Source organism: Quercus suber, unplaced genomic scaffold, assembly GCF_002906115.3.
Source record: "Quercus suber isolate HL8 unplaced genomic scaffold, Cork oak 2.0 scaffold_249, whole genome shotgun sequence".
NCBI lineage: Eukaryota > Viridiplantae > Streptophyta > Magnoliopsida > Fagales > Fagaceae > Quercus > Quercus suber.
Genome location: NW_027069705.1, coordinates 416,648 through 440,183, shown reverse-complemented (window position 1 = coordinate 440,183; position 23,536 = coordinate 416,648). Strand labels below are relative to the sequence as shown.

Below are 23,536 nucleotides of genomic sequence, written 5' to 3'. Positions count from 1 at the left end.
CCCCCATTTTTTTTTTTTAAGAAGGATATGCGAACTCATCCTGGTTACACTTTGTCAAAAAATAGATGAACTTATCATCTTACTGTCAATTCATAAATACTTTTATATAAGAACTTACCATATATTTATATATAAGACATCACAAAAAATATCATTATTGCAAGACTATCAATTAAACTGATAAAATTGTTTCTAAAAAAGAAAAAAGAAAAAAAAAAGTTTGAACCGATAAAAGAGCGGTCACAGTTAGTCTATGAAACATGCTGCTAGATGCTACTTGAGATAAAGACTTATCCTCACATCGAATATGTTCATAAAGATTTGTGAAACATGCTAGATGCCACTTGGGATAAAGACTTATCCTCAGATCGAATATGTTCACAAATTTCAATACGGGCTATCCTACCTACTAGGAGGTCATGTATTTCATGGCTTTTATTATGTATTGGGATCAAGTCTTTCAAGTTTCAAGTTTCAAGTCTTGGAGCCATGTGTTTCATGGCTTTTATTATGTATTGGTTGCCAATTTTACTTTTTGTCAACCATTTTTCTTTTTAAACAATTTTTCCAATACAAGTGGAACTATGCTCACTCACAACCTGAATCTCAGTAAGACCAAGAAATGACAAACACTAAGAGCATGTTTGATAGATTGTAATAGACATTGTAATGTAATAATTATTCATATAGTTTATAAATTCTTTAGTTTTGTTATGTTTTTATTACAAGGAATAATCTTTCTTTATAAAGACATGAACATACTTAGACATGGCAAAACAGGCGGTTTGGATTGGTCAATGGTCGCTAAGATATCGCGTCTGGAAGAGAGGTGATGCAATGTAAGAAATTTTGCAACACTTTTTCTTGAAAAATTCATTTCTTCCAATCCATGGCAGATATTGTCGAGCCATTTTTGTGAGAGGTAGTCGAGAAATCATACTTCAATCTTGTTCATATGGATTGCTCCAATTGTTGCTCAGTTGGTACAGTTTTTTGCACGTAGATGTTCCAAAAACAGCCATTTTGATCTCAAAAAGATTAAAAAAAAAAAGTGAAACATTTAATGAAGGTTCCGGATTTTTATTGATATCTCATCCATTTAACTCCGATTTTGGTCCATGAACTATCATTTCGAAGGAAAAAAATATGAACTACAAAATGGTTCAAAATTTAGCCTGATGTGACTGTTGGATCAAACAATCAACTTTTTGACCATCCCCAATTAGGGTTTTTGGTCTTAATTCATATCAGAATGGATTAAATTGTTGCAACTTTTTGATTCACCATCCAATCATGCTGTATTTATTTGTTACCCCTTTTTTGCTTTAAAAAACTGATTTTCACCCTTTCTTGAATTTTTATCATTATTTTGACATATTAATCGAGGCCGGACAAAATACAATATCGACACAAGTAAATCAATTGTTGGATTGTGACCAACAATTGTCCTTTTTTATTCTTCTCATCTCCTGCCTGAACTCCAAAACTTAAATTTGGTGTGTACCAGTACCACTAGAATTTATAAACGCATGCTTCGAATGTGTTTATTGGCTACATACTTGGTTGCCACTTGGGAAAAAAGGGTAAGAAAATTATTAAACTTTTTTTTTTCTTCCCCAAAAATTTATGAGCACCTTTCTTTTAAAAGATTAAAAAAAAATGTTATTTTTGTGTTTTTAGTATAAAAATTAAAGTATTTAAAATTCTTAACTTTTGTATGAAAGTTTCCTTATGGGCATTATACAATCTTTTATGAAAGAATGATATCTAATTATAATTTATAATGATAAGAAGCTTTTTTTTTTTTAAACGAATGTTAAGAAGCTATTATAATGACAATTAAAAAAAATCAATAATATTTATTTGGTGTTGATTTACTCCTTTTATAGAAATAATGAAATGTATAACTCCAAAGTCAGCTAGACCTATAAGCCCAATCAAGTAGAAGTATGGCTCCTTTAAGTCGGCTAAAGACAAAGTGGGGCTCCTCAAGTTGAAAGTCGAAACCATGTACTCATTCGGCTACATAAGCATAACCACTATCAAGGTTATTATTACAAAAACACCGGAATATATTGGGTGACAGTGTCACCACTGTTATGACTTATGCAAGAAATCTTTTGAGAATGGAACAATTCCAAAGGAATGGGCTGCTACGAAAATTGTCCTGATTCCAAAAATTGGCCACTTAGAAATTTTAACCCAATTTCATCCTATTAGTTTATGTAATACTTTTTTAAAAATTGGGTGTAGAGACCTTATATTGCCGAATTGATAAATCCCTGTCAAGTAGGGTTTGTTCCAGGTAGTAGAACGAGTGATAATATTATTAGGGGAAAACTTAATTACAGTACCTTATATACTATTTCTTATATTATATTTTTTAGATTTTAACCATGCAAGTAATGAAATAAACAGGTTAAGTAGCATAACTAACGTCAAGTGGGTAAATTGAAGGTAATGTTAAAATGCTACAAAGAGAATTTTTTTGGAGAGAAAATTGAAATACCTTCAAGGGCCACATTAGAGATAAGAACAAATTAAATATTGTCTTTTTGTTTCATTTGGTTCAATGTTTTAAGACTTTTCTGATTAAAAAATAAATGTTCTTTGTTTCCTTTGGTTCAATGTTTCAAGACTTTCCCTCCCTCACACATACACACAAAACTCTTTGCATTTTAATTCACCATTTTCACATTTTGCAATTCTACTTTGTTATATATACCTACCTAACTCATTTACCTTCAATCTTTCAACGAAACCTACCTAACTCCAACATTTTTGTCCCACCTAATCCTAAGCCGTATGAATTGGCTACAACTAGGGAAGGAGGCTTGCATTTTATATTTAGTGATAGGAGCAATTAGAATTTTAATGTTAAAGTCAGGCGTTATGAACTTGTGGGTTTTGTAAAACTTGTGATTGACTGGGGGTGTTTAGGATGTTGGTGTAGAAAAGCCATAAGTGTATTTCGTTTTAGAATTAAGGAGAAAGAAAAAAAAAAAAAAACATTCTATATCAACTTCTATTCTATAATATTCCTCCAACGTTGTTTTTTTTTTTTTTCCTCATTACTTGAACTAAATAATTATAATGGATATGTAAGTACAATTTATAATTGTTGTTTCTTATGATGAACTTATTACTAACAAAACTTTATAACAATTATGTTATAATATATGTACAACATTCTTTAAAACCATCTTACATAACTTTCTTAACAAAAAAATTCTTACATAAAATATTACAACATTATCTGTTAATTGCATAGGCGACTTACTAGTCTATATATATATATATATAAGTTGAAATGTAACATTTATTGTTGCTAAACTCCTGTTGAGTCACATCAAGTGCCACATCATGCACTTATTTTCTATCTCTTATTTTCTCTTTCTAAAATTTTATTCTCCTCACGCACCCTTAGTGCGATGGTCACTTTACAAGTATAAATGCTTGTGGGGTGTGGGGGTAAGGATCGGAGTTCAAGTCTCCAAGTGAGAGCTTCACACACATATACACTTAGATTATGCTAGAGTAGAAATTTTATCTTGTATTAAAAAAAAAAAAAAAAAAAACACTTCTTCTCCCTATTTATCTACATTTACTGTTACATTTTCTTTAACATTCCCCCTCCCCCTCTCTTTACCTCATTATTTCTCCGCTACTCTTTACTTTACTATTACACTTCCTTCATTATTTTTTCTTTCTTATATTTTGACTCTTCTCTCCCCATTTTATTTTGTATGAATTGATATAATTTCTCCCACAAAAAAGCTGTGAGTACTCTCTCTCTCTCTCTCTCTGATTTTTGTTCTTTCTTATAATTTATATTATATATAAAAGTTGAAGCATAGCATTTATTGTTGCTAAACTCCTATTGAGCCACATCAGCGGCCAAATCATCCACTTATTTTCTATCTCTTATTTTCTTCTTTTAAAATTTTATTCTCCCTATTCTAAATTAAAAAAAAAAAAAAACACACTAAAAACTCTTCTTCTCCCTATTTGTCTACATTTACTGTTACTGTTGGGGTTTATGCCCTAAAATTCAATTTATTGGTATATTATAAATAATTAAGTTTTTTAATTATATGAGATTATTTATGAACTAATGGACATTATCATAAGAAGATATAAATCACAAATTCCTTGTAAATTCAAAATATAGTTCGTAGTCGATGATGAAATTTGGCATTTCATCTGCGAAAACTATAACACTTCAACTAAAATGGTTTGTCTTGATCATGGAAGTGTAGACTTTTAGTTAATGTGTTGATGTGTTTTAAGAGTTAAAACATATTGAACTAGACCGCTGTGAGATTAATTATTCAATCAACAACTGTTACCTAAATAATTAATCTCATGACTTCTAATTTCATAGACTCTCAATCCTGAGAGGATAGTGAACTCGATCATGAAATGTAGGTTACTTTGATATATCAGAAGTGAGATCTAACATTTACGGTCAAAATTTTAGTATGTTGGGTAATCACACGTAGTGTTGAGGAAACACATATTCTCATTATGGAATCCATAATCTCTTTTTATAGAAACACGAAATATTCCCTTGAGATAAGTTTAATGAGAACTGGTTATTCAGGGCGCCCACTTTAGTAAAGAGTTACTAAAACTTATTTTTATTGAAATTGGATTTCAATAAATGTGAATAACTAAAAGATTAAACCGGATACTCAATGATAAAATAGTTGTTTACAAAGTGACAGTTTATTATAACTTTGTTCACTATGGATATTTCATGAATGAGTTATATGATATTATTAGAGTGTTGGGATATAATTTATTAATAAGGCCTAAAGTGCAATTATATTTATATAGTAGTATTAAATATAATTAACGATAGCTTTGGACTTGTCAAGAGTTGACAAAAAAGCCCAAGGCTCATAAAAGCTAGAGTCTTATTTATTCCCTTTCTATAGCCTAATTGGGTAGGCCCAAAAGGCTAACCCAATTAGATAATTAGTTTTTATTTAATAAGAGTTATTAAATAAAGTAACTACCAAGGTAGTTAGTATGTACGTATGATGAAAAGAAAAGAAAACAGTTTTTCTCCATAAGGAGTAGAAGAAGGATTTTTCTTTGAGAATCAATGTACAATAAAACTGATTGAGAGACCACAGTTTTTCTTCATTATTTTTCTTTCTTATATTTTGACTCTTCTTCTCCCCATTTTATTTTGTATAAATTGATATAATTTCTCCCACTCAATCTATATTTTTCCACAAAAAACTGTGAGTACTCTCTCTCACTCTTGTGGATTTTTTTTCTTTCTTATAATTTTGATTAAGATTGATGGTGTTTTTAAAAAATATGTGCTTTGGTATTGTGTGTTTTTTAATTTCCCATTACAAAGTCTTCTCTCTTCCTTTTATAGCTTTGATTGAATTTTGATATGAGTTAATTACTTGTTTTTTTTTTTTGGAAATAGGAATTTGAGTTTATGTCAAAACACAATCTACATAAATATGAATTTAAATATGCCTACCAATTTTTTGAGTAATCAATTATTATAAAGTCTATCTTTTATTCCTTTGTTTTATTTTAATTTTGGTTAAGATAACATTGTAATTTTGTGATGAATTTTTATAATTATGATAATCTCATTATTCCGTAAGAGATGAGAAATTTGAATAATAAACTTAAAACTTAAAACTTAAAAATTTAGTTGTATATCAAATATAACACACTACAACAAAAGTGAGAAAAATATAGTTCACCTTAAAAAAATATTAATCAAACATACAAAATATATTCGTACTTTGTACAGATGAAAAGATAAAAAAAATACTTGTAGAAATCTTTAATATATATATATATATATACTTAAAGTAATTGTTACTTTTATATATTACACCTGTAGGGTCAAGATTTTTAGCCCAAGCCCAAGAGATATGGAATATGAGCCCAACAAGCCTAATACAATGAATTTGTAGAAAGTGGGTGAAAGAGCTGGCTATAGTGAATTAAACAACGTCTAGTTCAGGTTTTAAAAGATGAACAAGTACAAAAACACATTGAAATTTGAATAAATGATGTCCGAAGAGATAGATTATTGTTTGAAAGGCTAATACAATTCTTAGAGTTAAGTAAATCTTCCTTTTTTCTCCTTCTCTCTTTTTTCCGATCCCCTCTATGAGAGGTCTCTTACATTTATATAGTTTTCCTTTTAACCATCTTGATTTCCACTTGTTCCTATTTAAGCATGCACTTGAGTAATGTCCCATTAGGTACTCCTTTGGTTCTCCATGAGCGGTGCAGCTTAGACTGCACTGTTCAGGGGTCTTCTCACATAAATGGTCAAAAAATTGCTCAGTGCATTTAATGCGGTTGTAGCAACTTTTCTTTAGATATTTCTCTTCTTATCATCTTTATTCATGCGAAAGTTCATCCTTATCGTTGGAACTAACAGGAAAGTCACTCAAACCACCCAGGTATTTGCTTGACCGATATCTCTCATATCGAGGAGGACATACTCCTTGATATATTCCTCTATCATTTCCTTGCATGGTTTTCCAGTCCGGCCTTTCCCATCATTTGCCCCTCCTCGGACGTACCCACATCTTCAAATAGGGCCAAGGCCCAATATATAAATTTGGGCTTTTATCCCCATAATAGCTCCTTAAAATTTTATTTTTCCCTCGCATCCGAGGAGAAAAAATGGGATTTTGATCTACCACAGAAATAAAGACTAAAAATGTAAAAATTACCTAATTTTACACGTGTGGGAGCATAGATTTAGGCGCTTCATCATTGCTGCTGATGTTCGGTATTTACGAAGCGTTATTAATTGTTCTAAGCGGCGCTATGTCTTTGGCATCCAACGGGAACCACTGATCCACGAACAGCATTTTTCCTCAGGATTTGGGCAGATAATCACACTCATTTTCTCTTTCTTTTAAAAATCCACAAGAATTCACACAGAGCAGGTCATTCATTGTCAACTTTCATGTGCAAAGTTTCAATATTCCTTCAACCCATTCATTTCTTCTAGCCACCCTTTGGCCTTCGAATTTTCATTTCCTAGTTATGCTTTTAGTTTTCTTCTTTTTTATTCTTCAAGGAAGATTTAAGTATTTTCCTCTTGATAGACTTTGGAAATACACTTATGGCTTTTCTACACCAACATCCTAAACACCCCCAGTCAATCACAAGTTTTACAAAACCCACAAGTTCATAACGCCTGACTTTAACATTAAAATTCTAATTGCTCCTATCACTAAATATAAAATGCAAGCCTCCTTCCCTAGTTGTAGCCAATTCATACGGCTTAGGATTAGGTGGGACAAAAATGTTGGAGTTAGGTAGGTTTCGTTGAAAGATTGAAGGTAAATGAGTTAGGTAGGTATATATAACAAAGTAGAATTGCAAAATGTGAAAATGGTGAATTAAAATGCAAAGAGTTTTGTGTGTATGTGTGAGGGAGGGAAAGTCTTGAAACATTGAACCAAAGGAAACAAAGAACATTTATTTTTTAATCAGAAAAGTCTTAAAACATTGAACCAAATGAAACAAAAAGACAATATTTAATTTGTTCTTATCTCTAATGTGGCCCTTGAAGGTATTTCAATTTTCTCTCCAAAAAAATTCTCTTTGTAGCATTTTAACATTACCTTCAATTTACCCACTTGACGTTAGTTATGCTACTTAACCTGTTTATTTCATTACTTGCATGGTTAAAATCTAAAAAATATAATATAAGAAATAGTATATAAGGTACTGTAATTAAGTTTTCCCCTAATAATATTATCACTCGTTCTACTACCTGGAACAAACCCTACTTGACAGGGATTTATCAATTCGGCAATATAAGGTCTCTACACCCAATTTTTAAAAAAGTATTACATAAACTAATAGGATGAAATTGGGTTAAAATTTCTAAGTGGCCAATTTTTGGAATCAGGACAATTTTCGTAGCAGCCCATTCCTTTGGAATTGTTCCATTCTCAAAAGATTTCTTGCATAAGTCATAACAGTGGTGACACTGTCACCCAATATATTCCGGTGTTTTTGTAATAATAACCTTGATAGTGGTTATGCTTATGTAGCCGAATGAGTACATGGTTTCGACTTTCAACTTGAGGAGCCCCACTTTGTCTTTAGCCGACTTAAAGGAGCCATACTTCTACTTGATTGGGCTTATAGGTCTAGCTGACTTTGGAGTTATACATTTCATTATTTCTATAAAAGGAGTAAATCAACACCAAATAAATATTATTGATTTTTTTTATTATCATTATAATAGCTTCTTAACATTCGTTTAAAAAAAAAAAAAAGCTTCTTATCATTATAAATTATAATTAGATATCATTCTTTCATAAAAGATTGTATAATGCCCATAAGGAAACTTTCATACAAAAGTTAAGAATTTTAAATACTTTAATTTTTATACTAAAAACACAAAAATAACATTTTTTTTTAATCTTTTAAAAGAAAGGTGCTCATAAATTTTTGGGGAAGAAAAAAAAAAGTTTAATAATTTTCTTACCCTTTTTTCCCAAGTGGCAACCAAGTATGTAGCCAATAAACACATTCGAAGCATGCGTTTATAAATTCTAGTGGTACTGGTACACACCAAATTTAAGTTTTGGAGTTCAGGCAGGAGATGAGAAGAATAAAAAAGGACAATTGTTGGTCACAATCCAACAATTGATTTACTTGTGTCGATATTGTATTTTGTCCGGCCTCGATTAATATGTCAAAATAATGATAAAAATTCAAGAAAGGGTGAAAATCAGTTTTTTAAAGCAAAAAAGGGGTAACAAATAAATACAGCATGATTGGATGGTGAATCAAAAAGTTGCAACAATTTAATCCATTCTGATATGAATTAAGACCAAAAACCCTAATTGGGGATGGTCAAAAAGTTGATTGTTTGATCCAACAGTCACATCAGGCTAAATTTTGAACCATTTTGTAGTTCATATTTTTTTCCTTCGAAATGATAGTTCATGGACCAAAATCGGAGTTAAATGGATGAGATATCAATAAAAATCCGGAACCTTCATTAAATGTTTCACTTTTTTTTTTTTAATCTTTTTGAGATCAAAATGGCTGTTTTTGGAACATCTACGTGCAAAAAACTGTACCAACTGAGCAACAATTGGAGCAATCCATATGAACAAGATTGAAGTATGATTTCTCGACTACCTCTCACAAAAATGGCTCGACAATATCTGCCATGGATTGGAAGAAATGAATTTTTCAAGAAAAAGTGTTGCAAAATTTCTTACATTGCATCACCTCTCTTCCAGACGCGATATCTTAGCGACCATTGACCAATCCAAACCGCCTGTTTTGTCATGTCTAAGTATGTTCATGTCTTTATAAAGAAAGATTATTCCTTGTAATAAAAACATAACAAAACTAAAGAATTTATAAACTATATGAATAATTATTACATTACAATGTCTATTACAATCTATCAAACATGCTCTTAGTGTTTGTCATTTCTTGGTCTTACTGAGATTCAGGTTGTGAGTGAGCATAGTTCCACTTGTATTGGAAAAATTGTTTAAAAAGAAAAATGGTTGACAAAAAGTAAAATTGGCAACCAATACATAATAAAAGCCATGAAACACATGGCTCCAAGACTTGAAACTTGAAACTTGAAAGACTTGATCCCAATACATAATAAAAGCCATGAAATACATGACCTCCTAGTAGGTAGGATAGCCCGTATTGAAATTTGTGAACATATTCGATCTGAGGATAAGTCTTTATCCCAAGTGGCATCTAGCATGTTTCACAAATCTTTATGAACATATTCGATGTGAGGATAAGTCTTTATCTCAAGTAGCATCTAGCAGCATGTTTCATAGACTAACTGTGACCGCTCTTTTATCGGTTCAAACTTTTTTTTTTCTTTTTCTTTTTTAGAAACAATTTTATCGTTTAATTGATAGTCTTGCAATAATGATATTTTTTGTGATGTCTTATATATAAATATATGGTAAGTTCTTATATAAAAGTATTTATGAATTGACAGTAAGATGATAAGTTCATCTATTTTTGACAAAGTGTAACCAGGATGAGTTCGCATATCCTTCTTAAAAAAAAAAAAAAAAATGGGGGGGGGGGGGGGGGGGATGAGTTCGCATATGTTAATTAATTTATTTCTCTTATTTAAGGTTAATGTTAATTGTCTTCTATATATTTAGATTCCTAAAAAAATAAAATCTAAGATAAGAGCTCGTTGTGACTTGTGGTAATTCTTTTAATATATTGCTAATAAAAATTAATAATTTTCTAGTAAAAAGAATTCCATTAGGAGAAAGAATTCAAATTATAACTAAATTAGGATTTTTAATTAACTTAGAAATTATAGGAGAACAAAAAAAATGAGAAATGATACAATATTTTTACAACAAATCCTAAGTGACAGGTTGTTACTGGTTGTTATTGTTGGGGCAGAAAAGTAATCTTAGTGTTAGTTTCAAATTTGAACCAATAATAACTAACCACCTGTGATTTGTTGTAAAATTGTTGTAAACGTAGCATCTCTAAAAAAAAAATTATGTAGCTATGTACTAAAAGCTGTTAAAACTATTTTAAGGTTGTTATCATTTTTCCCCTCAAAAAAAAAAAAAAAAAAGCCTATTATGTCAAAATGGCTAGTAATGTTTTAAATGTGTTAGTTTAGTCTCTAACCTTTTGGTATAGTATCAAAATAGTTCTTGTCATTTAAGTCTGGATGGAAAAAGCTGACATGGTAAACAAAGAGAATAAAAAAGTATTTATATGGTGATTGGATGCCAACTCGAATGACATATGCCATTTGCTTTTTTTTTTTTTTTTTTAAATAATAAAAAAACTTATCAAATCCCTAAACCATTATACCCAACAAAATAAAGAAGGGTGGGGGTTTGGGGGGAAGGGCCCCGGGGGGGGGGGGGAGAGGATTGAAGCTAGATAGGGCAAAGATTGATCGTGAGGTTGCTCAGATGTTGACATATAAAATCCCTAATCCATTATACCAGAAAAAATAAAGAGGGCTGGGAGGAGATTGAAGCTGGAGAGGGAAAAGATCGATAGTGAGGCGGCTCAAATACTAACAGATAAAAAAAAAAAAAAAAACTTATCAAATCCCTAATCCATTATACCCGACAAAATAAAGAAGGGTGGGGTGAGGGGAGATTGAAACTAGAGAGAGCAAAAGTCAATAGTGAGGCTGCTTAGATACCAACAGAAATGAATTGTCAAGGTTGAGGCTAAGGCAAGCAAAGATAGGTGAATACTGACAAAGAGAGGAGATAAAAATAAAAATGGGGGAAATTCTCTCTCTCTCTCTCTCTCTCTCTCTCTCTCTCTCTCTCTCTCTCTCTCTCTCTCTCTCTCTCTCTCTCTCTCTCTCTCTCTCTCTCTCTCTCTCTCTCTCTCTCTCTCTCGGGTCTTTGTGTTTCATTCACCTCTTTTTAGAATTAATGATTTGATAAATCTTTTTTTCCTAAGTAAATGCCATGTGTCATCATAGTTTGCATCCAATCAACATATAGATAAGTTTGAAATCTCTCCATTTGCCACATCAACATTTTTCTTTCACTACTTAACCACATGGACTATTTTGATACAATACCAAAAGGTTAGGGCTAAAATGATGCATTTGATACGTAAAAGACATTTAGCCACATAGAGCAAGGGTTAAGGACTATTTTTCTTCCACTACTCTGTGTGTGTGTGTAACGGATTATGGATTTAATTTATTTTTAAGTAAATGCCATGAGTCATTTGAGTTTGTATCCAATCAGCATGTAAATAATTTTTTAATCTTTCTATTTACCATGTCAACATTTTCCATCTACAACCTAATTACACGGATTATATATTTTGACACAATACCAAAAATTTTAAGGACTAAAATGACACATTTGAAGCGTAAGAGACCATTTTGACACATAGCACAATTAGTAGAGGATTAAAAAGGTAATTTACCCAAAAATTTAATAGTAAAACTATTATTGAATGTATAGGTGGCCCTTAAGTAATATATTCACTTGGTACAACCACGACTTTTAGAAATGAGATTTAATAATTATAGTAGTTAATAACAGACATTTATTCTGATTATGTTTTTATAATTCTTCTAAATATAAAATTTTATAATTATGATTTTTTTTTTTTTTAAAGTCGATAGTTATAATGGGGAGGGTGGATTTGGACCCTAAATGTCATATAGATAGATCAAGAGGTGCCAACCAATTGACCTATATAATACTTTTTAGTTGATATTTATTATTATTGTGTTTGTGTATGAAACTATCTATTATTTAAAGAAAATATAATGTGATAAAATTTTAATGAAGGATTTAATTGTGGAATATAATTTAAATTCAATATAATATATGTGTATTGTGGGGAGGGGGGGGGGGAATCATGTGCGCATAATATAATAATGATGAGCAAAATTGTGAGGCTCAAAAGGTCAACACAAATGCTCTTATAGGTCATGTTAACGGGTGCCCTTAAGGTAATAGTTAACAATTTATTTTAGGAAAATTTTGACACCACTTTTATAGGAAATGGAAAAAACTATCAAAACGTTAATTTTTTTTTCTTTTCCCATAGATATTTTCTTTCAATGGATTATTAATTATTGCTCTAAGGGCATCTGTTAACATTTCTCATTATTATTAGTTGGGACCTTGTGTAATGCACCAGAAAATTTAACATAATATGACTTTTGTTTTTTCTAAATATGAGATTCTATAATTATAATGATCATTAATAAACATTTATTATAATTGTGTTTGTATATATATGAAAATATAGTGCCTGTTTGGTAAGAAATTTCTAGTAATGTTGTTTAAATTTTGTAGAAATACGTGTTAATGAAAAAAGTGTGTGAAAATATGTATTGTGATATTTAAACAACATTTTTCATTGTTTAAACACTATTACCAAATGAGGCCATATATTCTAGACTTCTAATATTAAGCAGTTATTATTATTATAGCTTTTAAAGAAAATAACAATTAAAATAATCCGGTTGGAGCTAAGCATAAGAATAACTAAATCATCAAAATAATAATAATAATAATAATAATAATAAAATAACCAACAACCGGTGAGTCTCGTACGTCCTTCTTTCTTTATAAAAGCTGACTTGTTACATGACTAGCTTGTGAGACAAACATTAGAAGGGTGAAAAAGAAATGCTAGAGAGTGAAGAGAAAAAACGGGTAATAATACCGCTTGCATTTGTGCAAGAGCTCAAGAAGGCTTCCTCTATAGCTGCACCAATGGCGGTGGTGTCGATTCTGCAGTATCTTTTGCAAGTAGTATCTATTATAATGGTTGGACACCTTGGTGAACTTTCACTCTCTGGCGTTGCCATTGCCACCTCTCTCACCAACGTAACCGGCTTTAGTCTTCTTGTAAGTCTTTCACCCATCTTCACGTCTCTAGAGTATAGAGATAGCCATAGAGAGAGGGGTAAATCAATCTTAGCATTAACACATGCATCACTTTGATTAGATAGAGTTCAATATTTGGCTGTACTTGTCAAATTGCTTCACTTTTTAAAGATTTGAATTTTGGTATTTGACTGTTTTAATAAAGGGACTGAAATAATGGATTAAAGTGTTTCTTTTGGGATTTTCAAGTGCCTGTACTTTCACGTTTTCAATTTTTATTGCTTTGTGCTTCTGTATAAACATTATAAACATTGTTTTGTGGTAAACTTTTTCTTATTTTCATAATGAATTATTTTTGTGTTAGCAATACTATCTTTCTATCAACTTTTTTTTATTTTGTTTACTAAAAGATTTTGCTGCTTGATTTTATATACTAATCCAGCAACAATAATTAATTTTAGCTTATTAATTCACATTTATCGTGGATAAAACGTCATGGGATACAAGTATAGATAATTTTTTGTAACAAAAACTCATTTATTACAAATTGTTTAAAAAAAAATAAATGAAATATTTGAAAAGATAAATTATAAATGAAATTTCAGAAGGATGTGGAAGTCACAAATTTTTTTCCCCCCTCAAAGAAAGAGTCAAAAAAAAAAAAGGGTTCCGCACCCACCTTAGTAGCTTGACGATATTATTTACAATGGTTCCAAAGACGTTGATACTTTTAGATGGAGTTTGTAGTCAATAACATTATTAACTTAATGGTTACACTGCCCAAGTTTTTGTAATTCTACAAATCAACCGATTAAACAATTGCCGACGCTAAACAAGATGACCCTTACGGTGAATAAGTCTTGTACCACATAAAGTAAAACAACAAATGCCACAACTCACCTATGTGGAGGGCTGGTGGTGGGTCCATGTGAGAACAGCCCTCCACCAACCACAACTTGTCACATGGGTGAGTTGTGGCATTTGTTGTGCCACTTTATGTGGCAAAAGACTTATTCCCCTTATGGTAAGTGTTTAGGTAAGTTGCTTATTTCATGAATACTAAAATATTAAATCAAAAATAAAAGAAAGAAAAACATTTGAATAGAGAAACTAATAATTTGTAGAACTGAATTTAGCTTTAGACTCATTCAAATGTGCATGACTTCCAAGTTTCAGATTACAAAAATGGAAATTGAACAGATTACACTATTAATAGAATTAACTATATAATTACTAATTGGATTTTTTTTTTTTTTTTTTTTTGTTTCAAGCAGTCCGGAATGGCTGGTGGGTTGGAAACTCTATGTGGGCAAGCTTATGGAGCAGAGCAGTTTCAAAAACTTGGAACCTATGCTTACACTGCAATCATTTCTCTCATTCTGGTTTGTCCCCCAGTTTGTGTTCTATGGATTTTCATGGACAAAATATTAATTCTCTTAGGCCAAGACCCTACAATATCCCTTGAAGCTTGCAAATACTCAATGTGGCTCATTCCTGCACTATTTGGCGGTGCAGTACTTAAGCCACTTACTCGTTACCTGCAGTCACAAAGTTTGACTCTTCCAATGCTCTTTAGCTCCATTGTTATTCTATCTTTTCACATACCTGCATGTTGGATTCTTGTGTATAAGTTGAAATTAGGAAGTCATGGTGCAGCAATAGCCTTTGGTTCATCAACTTGGCTGAACGTGATATTACTAAGCTCTTTTGCGATTTATTCTTCGAATTCAATATAATAATGTGTATTGTGGGGAGGGGGGGGGGGGGAATCATGTGCGCATAATATAATAATGATGAGCAAAATTGTGAGGCTTAAAAGGTCAACACAAATGCTCTTATAGGTCATGTTAACGGGTGCCCTTAAGGTAATAGTTAACAATTTATTTTAGGAAAATTTTGACACCACTTTTATAGGAAATGGAAAAAAACTATCAAAACATTAATTTTTTTCTTTTCTTTTCCCATAGATATTTTCTTTCAATGAATTATTAATTATTGTTCTAAGGGCATCTGTTAACATTTCTCATTATTATTAGTTGGGACCTTGTGTAATGCACCAGAAAATTTAACATAATATGACTTTTGTTTTTTCTAAATATGAGATTCTATAATTATAATGATCATTAATAAACATTTATTATAATTGTGTTTGTATATATATGAAAATATAGTGCCTGTTTGGTAAGAAATTTCTAGTAATGTTGTTTAAATTTTGTAGAAATACGTGTTAATGAAAAAAGTGTGTGAAAATACGTATTGTGATATTTAAACAACATTTTTCATTGTTTAAACACTATTACCAAATGAGGCCATATATTCTAGACTTCTAATATTAAGCAGTTATTATTATTATAGCTTTTAAAGAAAATAACAATTAAAATAATCCGGTTGGAGCTAAGCATAAGAATAACTAAATCATCAAAATAATAATAATAATAATAATAATAATAATAAAATAACCAACAACCGGTGAGTCTCGTACGTCCTTCTTTCTTTATAAAAGCTGACTTGTTACATGACTAGCTTGTGAGACAAACATTAGAAGGGTGAAAAAGAAATGCTAGAGAGTGAAGAGAAAAAACGGGTAATAATACCGCTTGCATTTGTGCAAGAGCTCAAGAAGGCTTCCTCTATAGCTGCACCAATGGCGGTGGTGTCGATTCTGCAGTATCTTTTGCAAGTAGTATCTATTATAATGGTTGGACACCTTGGTGAACTTTCACTCTCTGGCGTTGCCATTGCCACCTCTCTCACCAACGTAACCGGCTTTAGTCTTCTTGTAAGTCTTTCACCCATCTTCACGTCTCTAGAGTATAGAGATAGCCATAGAGAGAGGGGTAAATCAATCTTAGCATTAACACATGCATCACTTTGATTAGATAGAGTTCAATATTTGGCTGTACTTGTCAAATTGCTTCACTTTTTAAAGATTTGAATTTTGGTATTTGACTGTTTTAATAAAGGGACTGAAATAATGGATTAAAGTGTTTCTTTTGGGATTTTCAAGTGCCTGTACTTTCACGTTTTCAATTTTTATTGCTTTGTGCTTCTGTATAAACATTATAAACATTGTTTTGTGGTAAACTTTTTCTTATTTTCATAATGAATTATTTTTGTGTTAGCAATACTATCTTTCTATCAACTTTTTTTTATTTTGTTTACTAAAAGATTTTGCTGCTTGATTTTATATACTAATCCAGCAACAATAATTAATTTTAGCTTATTAATTCACATTTATCGTGGATAAAACGTCATGGGATACAAGTATAGATAATTTTTTGTAACAAAAACTCATTTATTACAAATTGTTTAAAAAAAAATAAATGAAATATTTGAAAAGATAAATTATAAATGAAATTTCAGAAGGATGTGGAAGTCACAAATTTTTTTCCCCCCTCAAAGAAAGAGTCAAAAAAAAAAAAGGGTTCCGCACCCACCTTAGTAGCTTGACGATATTATTTACAATGGTTCCAAAGACGTTGATACTTTTAGATGGAGTTTGTAGTCAATAACATTATTAACTTAATGGTTACACTGCCCAAGTTTTTGTAATTCTACAAATCAACCGATTAAACAATTGCCGACGCTAAACAAGATGACCCTTACGGTGAATAAGTCTTGTACCACATAAAGTAAAACAACAAATGCCACAACTCACCTATGTGGAGGGCTGGTGGTGGGTCCATGTGAGAACAGCCCTCCACCAACCACAACTTGTCACATGGGTGAGTTGTGGCATTTGTTGTGCCACTTTATGTGGCAAAAGACTTATTCCCCTTATGGTAAGTGTTTAGGTAAGTTGCTTATCTCATGAATACTAAAATATTAAATCAAAAATAAAAGAAAGAAAAACATTTGAATAGAGAAACTAATAATTTGTAGAACTGAATTTAGCTTTAGACTCATTCAAATGTGCATGACTTCCAAGTTTCAGATTACAAAAATGGAAATTGAACAGATTACACTATTAATAGAATTAACTATATAATTACTAATTGGATTTTTTTTTTCTTTTTTTTTTTTCTTTTTTTTCTTTTTTTTTTTTGTTTCAAGCAGTCCGGAATGGCTGGTGGGTTGGAAACTCTATGTGGGCAAGCTTATGGAGCAGAGCAGTTTCAAAAACTTGGAACCTATGCTTACACTGCAATCATTTCTCTCATTCTGGTTTGTCCCCCAGTTTGTGTTCTATGGATTTTCATGGACAAAATATTAATTCTCTTAGGCCAAGACCCTACAATATCCCTTGAAGCTTGCAAATACTCAATGTGGCTCATTCCTGCACTATTTGGCGGTGCAGTACTTAAGCCACTTACTCGTTACCTGCAGTCACAAAGTTTGACTCTTCCAATGCTCTTTAGCTCCATTGTTATTCTATCTTTTCACATACCTGCATGTTGGATTCTTGTGTATAAGTTGAAATTAGGAAGTCATGGTGCAGCAATAGCCTTTGGTTCATCAACTTGGCTGAACGTGATATTACTAAGCTCTTTTGCGATTTATTCTTCGGCATGTGAGAAAACACGTGTCCCTTTTTCAAAAGATGTTTTGCTTGGTATCTCAGAATTCTATCGCCTTGCTATCCCTTCTGCTGTAATGGTTTGGTAATTCTCTCAGCTTTTTCTGTCAATAAATCAATTTCTTCTTCCATAAGTTAATTGGTTTCATGCTAATTATCAGTCTTAAATGGTGGTCATGTGAGCTGCTCACTTTGCTGTCTGGCCTTCTGCCAAATGCAAAGCTGGAGACTTCAGTGCTCTCTATATGGTACATTTTTTTTTTATATCTGTATCTATGTATTCGATAAGTTTGGGACTTATAAGATGTGCTTATTTTTTCTTATTAATTTGTGGTTTATCAGCCTTACAATTTCTACATTGCACTTCACTGTAGCCTATGGATTTGGGGCTGCTGCAAGGTACATGTGCTTTCACAATGCATACAGTTTGAACAGATTTATGTATGTGTCTATAACTAAAAATAAAGCATCAACTATTTTGTAGTACTCGGATTTCAAATGAACTGGGAGCTGGAAACCCACAAGCAGCTAGAGCGGCTGTTTGGGCTACAATGTTCCTTTCCATCACAGAGGGAATTATTGTGAGCGTGACTCTCTTCTTTTGCCGCTATGTTTTGGGATATGCATACAGCAATGAGAAGCAGGTTGTGAATTATATCGCAGTTATGGCTCCGTTGATTTGTCTCTCAATATTAATGGACAGCTTACAAGCAGTTCTTTCTGGTTAGTTCCTGACCTTTCTTTCAAGTATTATAGTGTTTGATAGAATAAAGATTGTATTAGAGATAAGACCCCGTAAGGATGAGATTGCAAATGCCTTATTTTAAGTCTATGGAAGGATTGGCACCAAGAAAATAGTAAATTTAGGTGCGCACAAATCACATCATTTATTGAAAATTTGATTATGTAGATACATAAATCATTCACTAGTGATTTTTTTGCAGAGGCTGTAACTGCAGTTCATATATATGGAACCTATATATAAGTTGTACCACTTGAATTTTCTACAGAACCTTCTTTACCTATGCACATTGCACATCCTTAGAAGCTATTTCCTTGCATCAGGCGTTGCTCGAGGAAGTGGATGGCAGCACATCGGTGCCTATGTCAACCTTGGGGCATTTTATCTGGTTGGACTCCCAGTGGGAGCTGTACTTGGTTTTGTACTACATTTAAGAGGGAAAGGCCTTTGGATTGGGATCATTGCTGGGTCTATTGTGCAATCAACTCTTCTTTCTCTTATAACAGGTTTCACAAATTGGAAAAAACAGGTATGTAGCCCTAGTACATATTTCTTGAAAAATGCCTATTTTGTTTACAGGAAATGTTAATAGGTTTGATTGCCAAGAAGTTGGATGGCATTAATACAGTTGAAACCTAATCACTACCATCTATAAGAAGAATACCCCATTCTCATGGGAAATGATATTGTTGGAGAACTGTATGTTGGTTCTAGAATTATCATAAATCTACGGGATGCTTCATATACTTAAATTGCCCTAGAAACATAAAATAAGGTGTCAATTACATCGTCCATTTATAAAAAAAAATCAGTATTATTTTTCTTGGAAATTGAATATAGAGTATACCATCTTTATTGCTGTTAGACCTAACAAGTTTTAAATTTGAATTCTTATGTGAACATTGCAGGCAGACAAGGCAAGAGAGAGGATATTTGAGAGGAAATCTTCAGTGAACAGTCAATCAGATAGAATTGACAGAGAAGCAACTTAAAGCAGATGATTAGTCACCTTTCTAAAGCTTATATAAGTGTTAAAGTTTGCGAATAGAATGAAGTTTTCTTAACACAGCTTCTGGAAACCATCTTTTCTCAAGTACCATTGTAGAGAAAGTATTGTTAGGTTTTTTTTTTTTTTTTAATCATTGGCAGGCTTTTCTCTCTCTCCCCTCCTCTTCTCTCTCTTTTCTAACTGGGCTCGCATTATTGGATTCTGAAATTGATGCATTTCTTAGACTGAAGTTTGTCGAATATGAATGATTTCTATGGCCAGTGTGATGGCTAATTGTAATTTTTAAGATATTAAAACAAGCCAATTAATTTACTAGTTCTAGTAGCTTATGATTAAGGATGTGAGACAAAAGTTGGGGAAGGAGAGACTAGAGAGTTCTGATTATCATAATTATGCAATAGAATGAACTGGGGAGGTGCGTTCCGGGGGAGGAGTTTGATTTTATTGTCTTTAATTGGTTGGGACTAGGAAAAAAAAAATCTAAAAAAACCTTTGGGGCCTAAGGTCTTCGGCTTAGTGGATCTCTCCCGAAAGGAGTGACCTCGACTTCAACCCACCTATGGCATGAGTTTGACTTCCCCAATCCAAATAAAAAGGGTCCATATTTGGGTCATGTGGTGTATCACTGAGTTGCATTAGTGAAAAGTGAAAACCAACTAGATTTTCCACAAACAAATTATAAGAGACAGAACTAGTAAGTTTCCTTCAGTTCTATTGAGGATTAATTGTTGCAATGTTATGCTTATGATGAGTTTTAAGAAAACATACAAGGGGAAGAAATGAGATATGTCACATTGTGAATTGAAGAGAAGTCAAAGAAGGCTAGCTTTATAGTGGCATTAAATTTGGTAGTTGTGGGGGAAAATCCTCGTTGCCCCAGGGCTAATAGGCCTGGAACTTCCAATCCAACCAAATTTTAGTCCAACTGGATCCAGCCCAAAACCACCGCCCTTGTATGATCTCAATGTATCCAATACTATTCAAACAAAGACCCAAGGTTTCCTAGCCGCTGGCCTAAGGCAATTCATTTCGAGTCATGCTATAAGAAGTTTGCTCGGAAGACGACCAAACACCCCCCACCTACAAGGCAATTCCTAAAAAAGATTATTGCCTTTGTCACATCCGAGGTATGATAAGCCTTTTCCCTACTTAGGACTTTAGGAAAATTACCACTTTTTTTTTTTTTTTTTTTTTGGAAAGGTAGGAAGATTACCACTTTGTTAATAATAATTGAAAATGTTCATCTCTACTTGTGTAGAATTCTTTCTCAAATGGTTTTGGACAACTTATCTTTGACAAAAATGAGTTTGACTTGGAAGATGTACGACGAGAATCTAGGAGGATTTTTCAAGTTTGGACTGATAATTGGATGAGTGAAAAAGGGGATGTTTTTATGTATTTTGAAAACATTGAAGATAAGCTTAAAAGTAACATGGAATGTTTTTGTGTTCTGAAGGCAATAAATATAGGCCTACTTATAGGAAATGTTAGCTTGCATTCCTCTTTCTATATTTTCTTTTTTAATTTTTTTTTTTTTTTTGAGAATAAAGCTTTCTATTATTACTACTCAAAATTGGCTAAATCAGCCTGAACAATATGATGAATGTCTGGTGGTACATCTTCCATCCAGACAGTTTGATTTGGCTCCCTAACAGCCATTTTTGCCAAAGCGTGTGCTACATTATTCCCTTGATGGCGTACATGAGAAAAGCTAACACATTGAAAAGCATTTGACAAACATTTAACATCCTGGAGAATATGCCCGTGTAAAGCCAAAGACAAGCTAGGATCTTGGAGTTCCTTGCAAATAACTTATGAGTCTCCTTCCATGATTACTTTAGTCATACCGAGTTCAAGTGCAAATTCAACAGCTCTCCTCGAAGCTAACGCTTCTTCTTGGGCCACTGTTGTTAGGAGTGGCAATTGTTGTGTCATTAATGCCATTACAGCGCCATCTTCATTCCTGATTACAACGCCAATACTAGCTTTCACTTGCTGGGCAAAAATGGCTCCATCATAGTTAACTTTGTATAAGCCTCGATCTTGTGGTTTCCATCTAACGTGGTTCCTGTGCTGTCGTGTTCCCACCGTTTGGTGCAGTAGCTGAAACTCATACTTCCTATCTTTTGACGAGGCATGTATCTGATCAAGTGGGCACGTCGTTTCCTTGAGCCACAGCTAATTACGTCTATTCCACATAGCCCCGCTTGTAAATGCCAGCAGAGCAACATCCATTTTTTCTTCAAAGGCTCGTTTAAAGATATCCTTGATGCTTCGTCCTGTCATCTCCAAAAGCCACCGCCATTGAGGATTTGCATTCCACATTACCTGCACATCAGAGTAAAAGAAAATAGCATGTGAGCAATCTTCGTCCCCTGTTCTGCATATTTTGCATTGGCCCTCCAGAGTGATTCGTCGACGACATAAATTTGCTTTTACCAGCAATGCTTCTCTGCTAGCTCTCCACACAAAGTTCTTGATCTTGCTAGGCACCTCCAAACCCCATAGTTTTTTTCCAAAATGCTGAATCTTGATCTGTTCTTTGGGATTGGGCAGAGGTCTCAAATAAAAACTGGTATCCAGATTTAACTAAGTAGTTGCCGGAAGGTGTAAATGGCCAAACTAATACATCCGATTGGTTTGTCAAGCTCAGGGAATATTTTTAATGGCCTCTGCTTCTTGCACATTAAAAACATGATCAATAACCTCTTCCCTCCATCTCCTGGTTACTGGGTTAATAAGCACCTCCGCATTTGAATTCTCCTGTCCAAAAAGAATCGGTGTAGTTATTTTGGCTAAAGAATGTGATGGCAACCAATTGTCCCCCCAAATCTTTATCTACTTCCCATCTTCCACTCTCCAAAGAGCCCCCTTTTGAATGACTTCCCTGCCTTTTAGAATACTCTTCCATGCATAAAAAGCGGAGGAAGAATCCTTTGCTTCTAGAATGGAACCTCTAGGAAAAAATCTAGCCTTGAAAACTCAGTAGAACAAGGAGTTATCATCATGAAGAAGTCTCCAAGCTAACTTAGCAAGCATCGCTTCATTAAACATTGTCAAATCTTTAAACCCCATTCCGCCTTGATCTTTATGTTGGCACATGTCTTCCTATCTTACCCAATGTATCTTCCTCCTATCTCCCCTTTGCCCCCACCAAAACTTCCGTATTAGGGTCTCAATCTCATGACACAAGGTGATAGGGAGTTAAAACAACTCATTGTATAGGTGGGAATTGTCTGGATAACCGATTTAATGAGTACTTCCCTACCCACTTGTGACAAGAGCTTGCCCTCCCAACCTTGCAATCTCTTCCAAAATTTTTGCTTCAATTGATCAAAGCTAACTCTTTTGTTCCTCCCTACCATAGCCGACAAGCCCAGATAATCTTCATATTGCTTCAACTCACTAACTCCTAGAGCTTCCATAATATGCCTTTGCATTTCATTTGGGGTAGACTTGCTAAAAAAGAGTGAAGTTTTATCTCTATTCAATTTTTGCCCTGACACCTTTTCATAAGATGAGAGAATATCCATCACCTTTTCACACTCATGAGTGCTAGCCCTGCAAAACAAAAGGCTATCATCTGCAAAAACTAAGTGTGTTAGTTTAGGGCCGTTGCGACAAATAGATACCCCCTGAATATCACCTTTCTCTGTTGCTTTTTGAATCATTTGGTGTAAGCCGTCCGAGCATAGCAGAAATAAGTATGGTGACAAATGATCACCTTGGCGGATACCTCGGCTTGGCCTTATTTCTCCACTAGGTTCCCCATTGATCAGAATTAAGTAAGTAACTGAGGTGATACACTCCATGACTAAGCCTATCCACTGATCCTTAAACCCCATCTATAAAATTACCGCTTTCAAGAAAGACCATTCAACTCGATAATATGCCTTGCT

At 33.0% G+C, this 23,536-nt stretch overlaps 1 protein-coding gene across 3 annotated transcripts; it reads left to right on the top strand.

Moving 5' to 3' along the window:
• The first annotated feature begins 13,144 nt into the window (after positions 1-13,144).
• LOC112028195 (protein DETOXIFICATION 7) lies at positions 13,145-19,866 on the top strand. 3 transcript variants are annotated; one of them, XM_065780852.1, is made up of 7 exons: positions 13,145-13,391; positions 17,427-17,971; positions 18,048-18,134; positions 18,229-18,285; positions 18,371-18,609; positions 18,952-19,157; positions 19,537-19,866. In XM_065780852.1, the coding sequence occupies exons 1-7, from the start codon at positions 13,170-13,172 to the stop codon at positions 19,618-19,620; spliced, it is 1,440 nt and encodes a 479-aa protein (XP_065636924.1). In that variant the 5' UTR covers positions 13,145-13,169; the 3' UTR covers positions 19,621-19,866. The 3 variants fall into 3 exon arrangements, with proteins under 3 accessions (XP_065636924.1, XP_023916629.1, XP_065636923.1); XM_024060861.2 differs by lacking the exon at positions 13,145-13,391 and adding an exon at positions 15,903-16,149; XM_065780851.1 differs by lacking the exons at positions 13,145-13,391; positions 18,048-18,134 and adding an exon at positions 15,903-16,149.
• Positions 19,867-23,536: the final 3,670 nt, after the last annotated feature.

What these genes read in the sequence shown, in the direction of transcription:
- LOC112028195 (XM_065780852.1), top strand. Translation starts at nt 13,170, where the DNA reads ATGCTAGAGAGTGAAGAGAAAAAACGGGTAATAATACCGCTTGCATTT. An exon ending in GGATTTGGGGCTGCTGCAAG is followed by an intron (nt 18,286 to 18,370) that starts GTACATGTGCTT and finishes ACTATTTTGTAG; the next exon opens with TACTCGGATTTCAAATGAAC. An exon ending in TCACAAATTGGAAAAAACAG is followed by an intron (nt 19,158 to 19,536) that starts GTATGTAGCCCT and finishes TGAACATTGCAG; the next exon opens with GCAGACAAGGCAAGAGAGAG.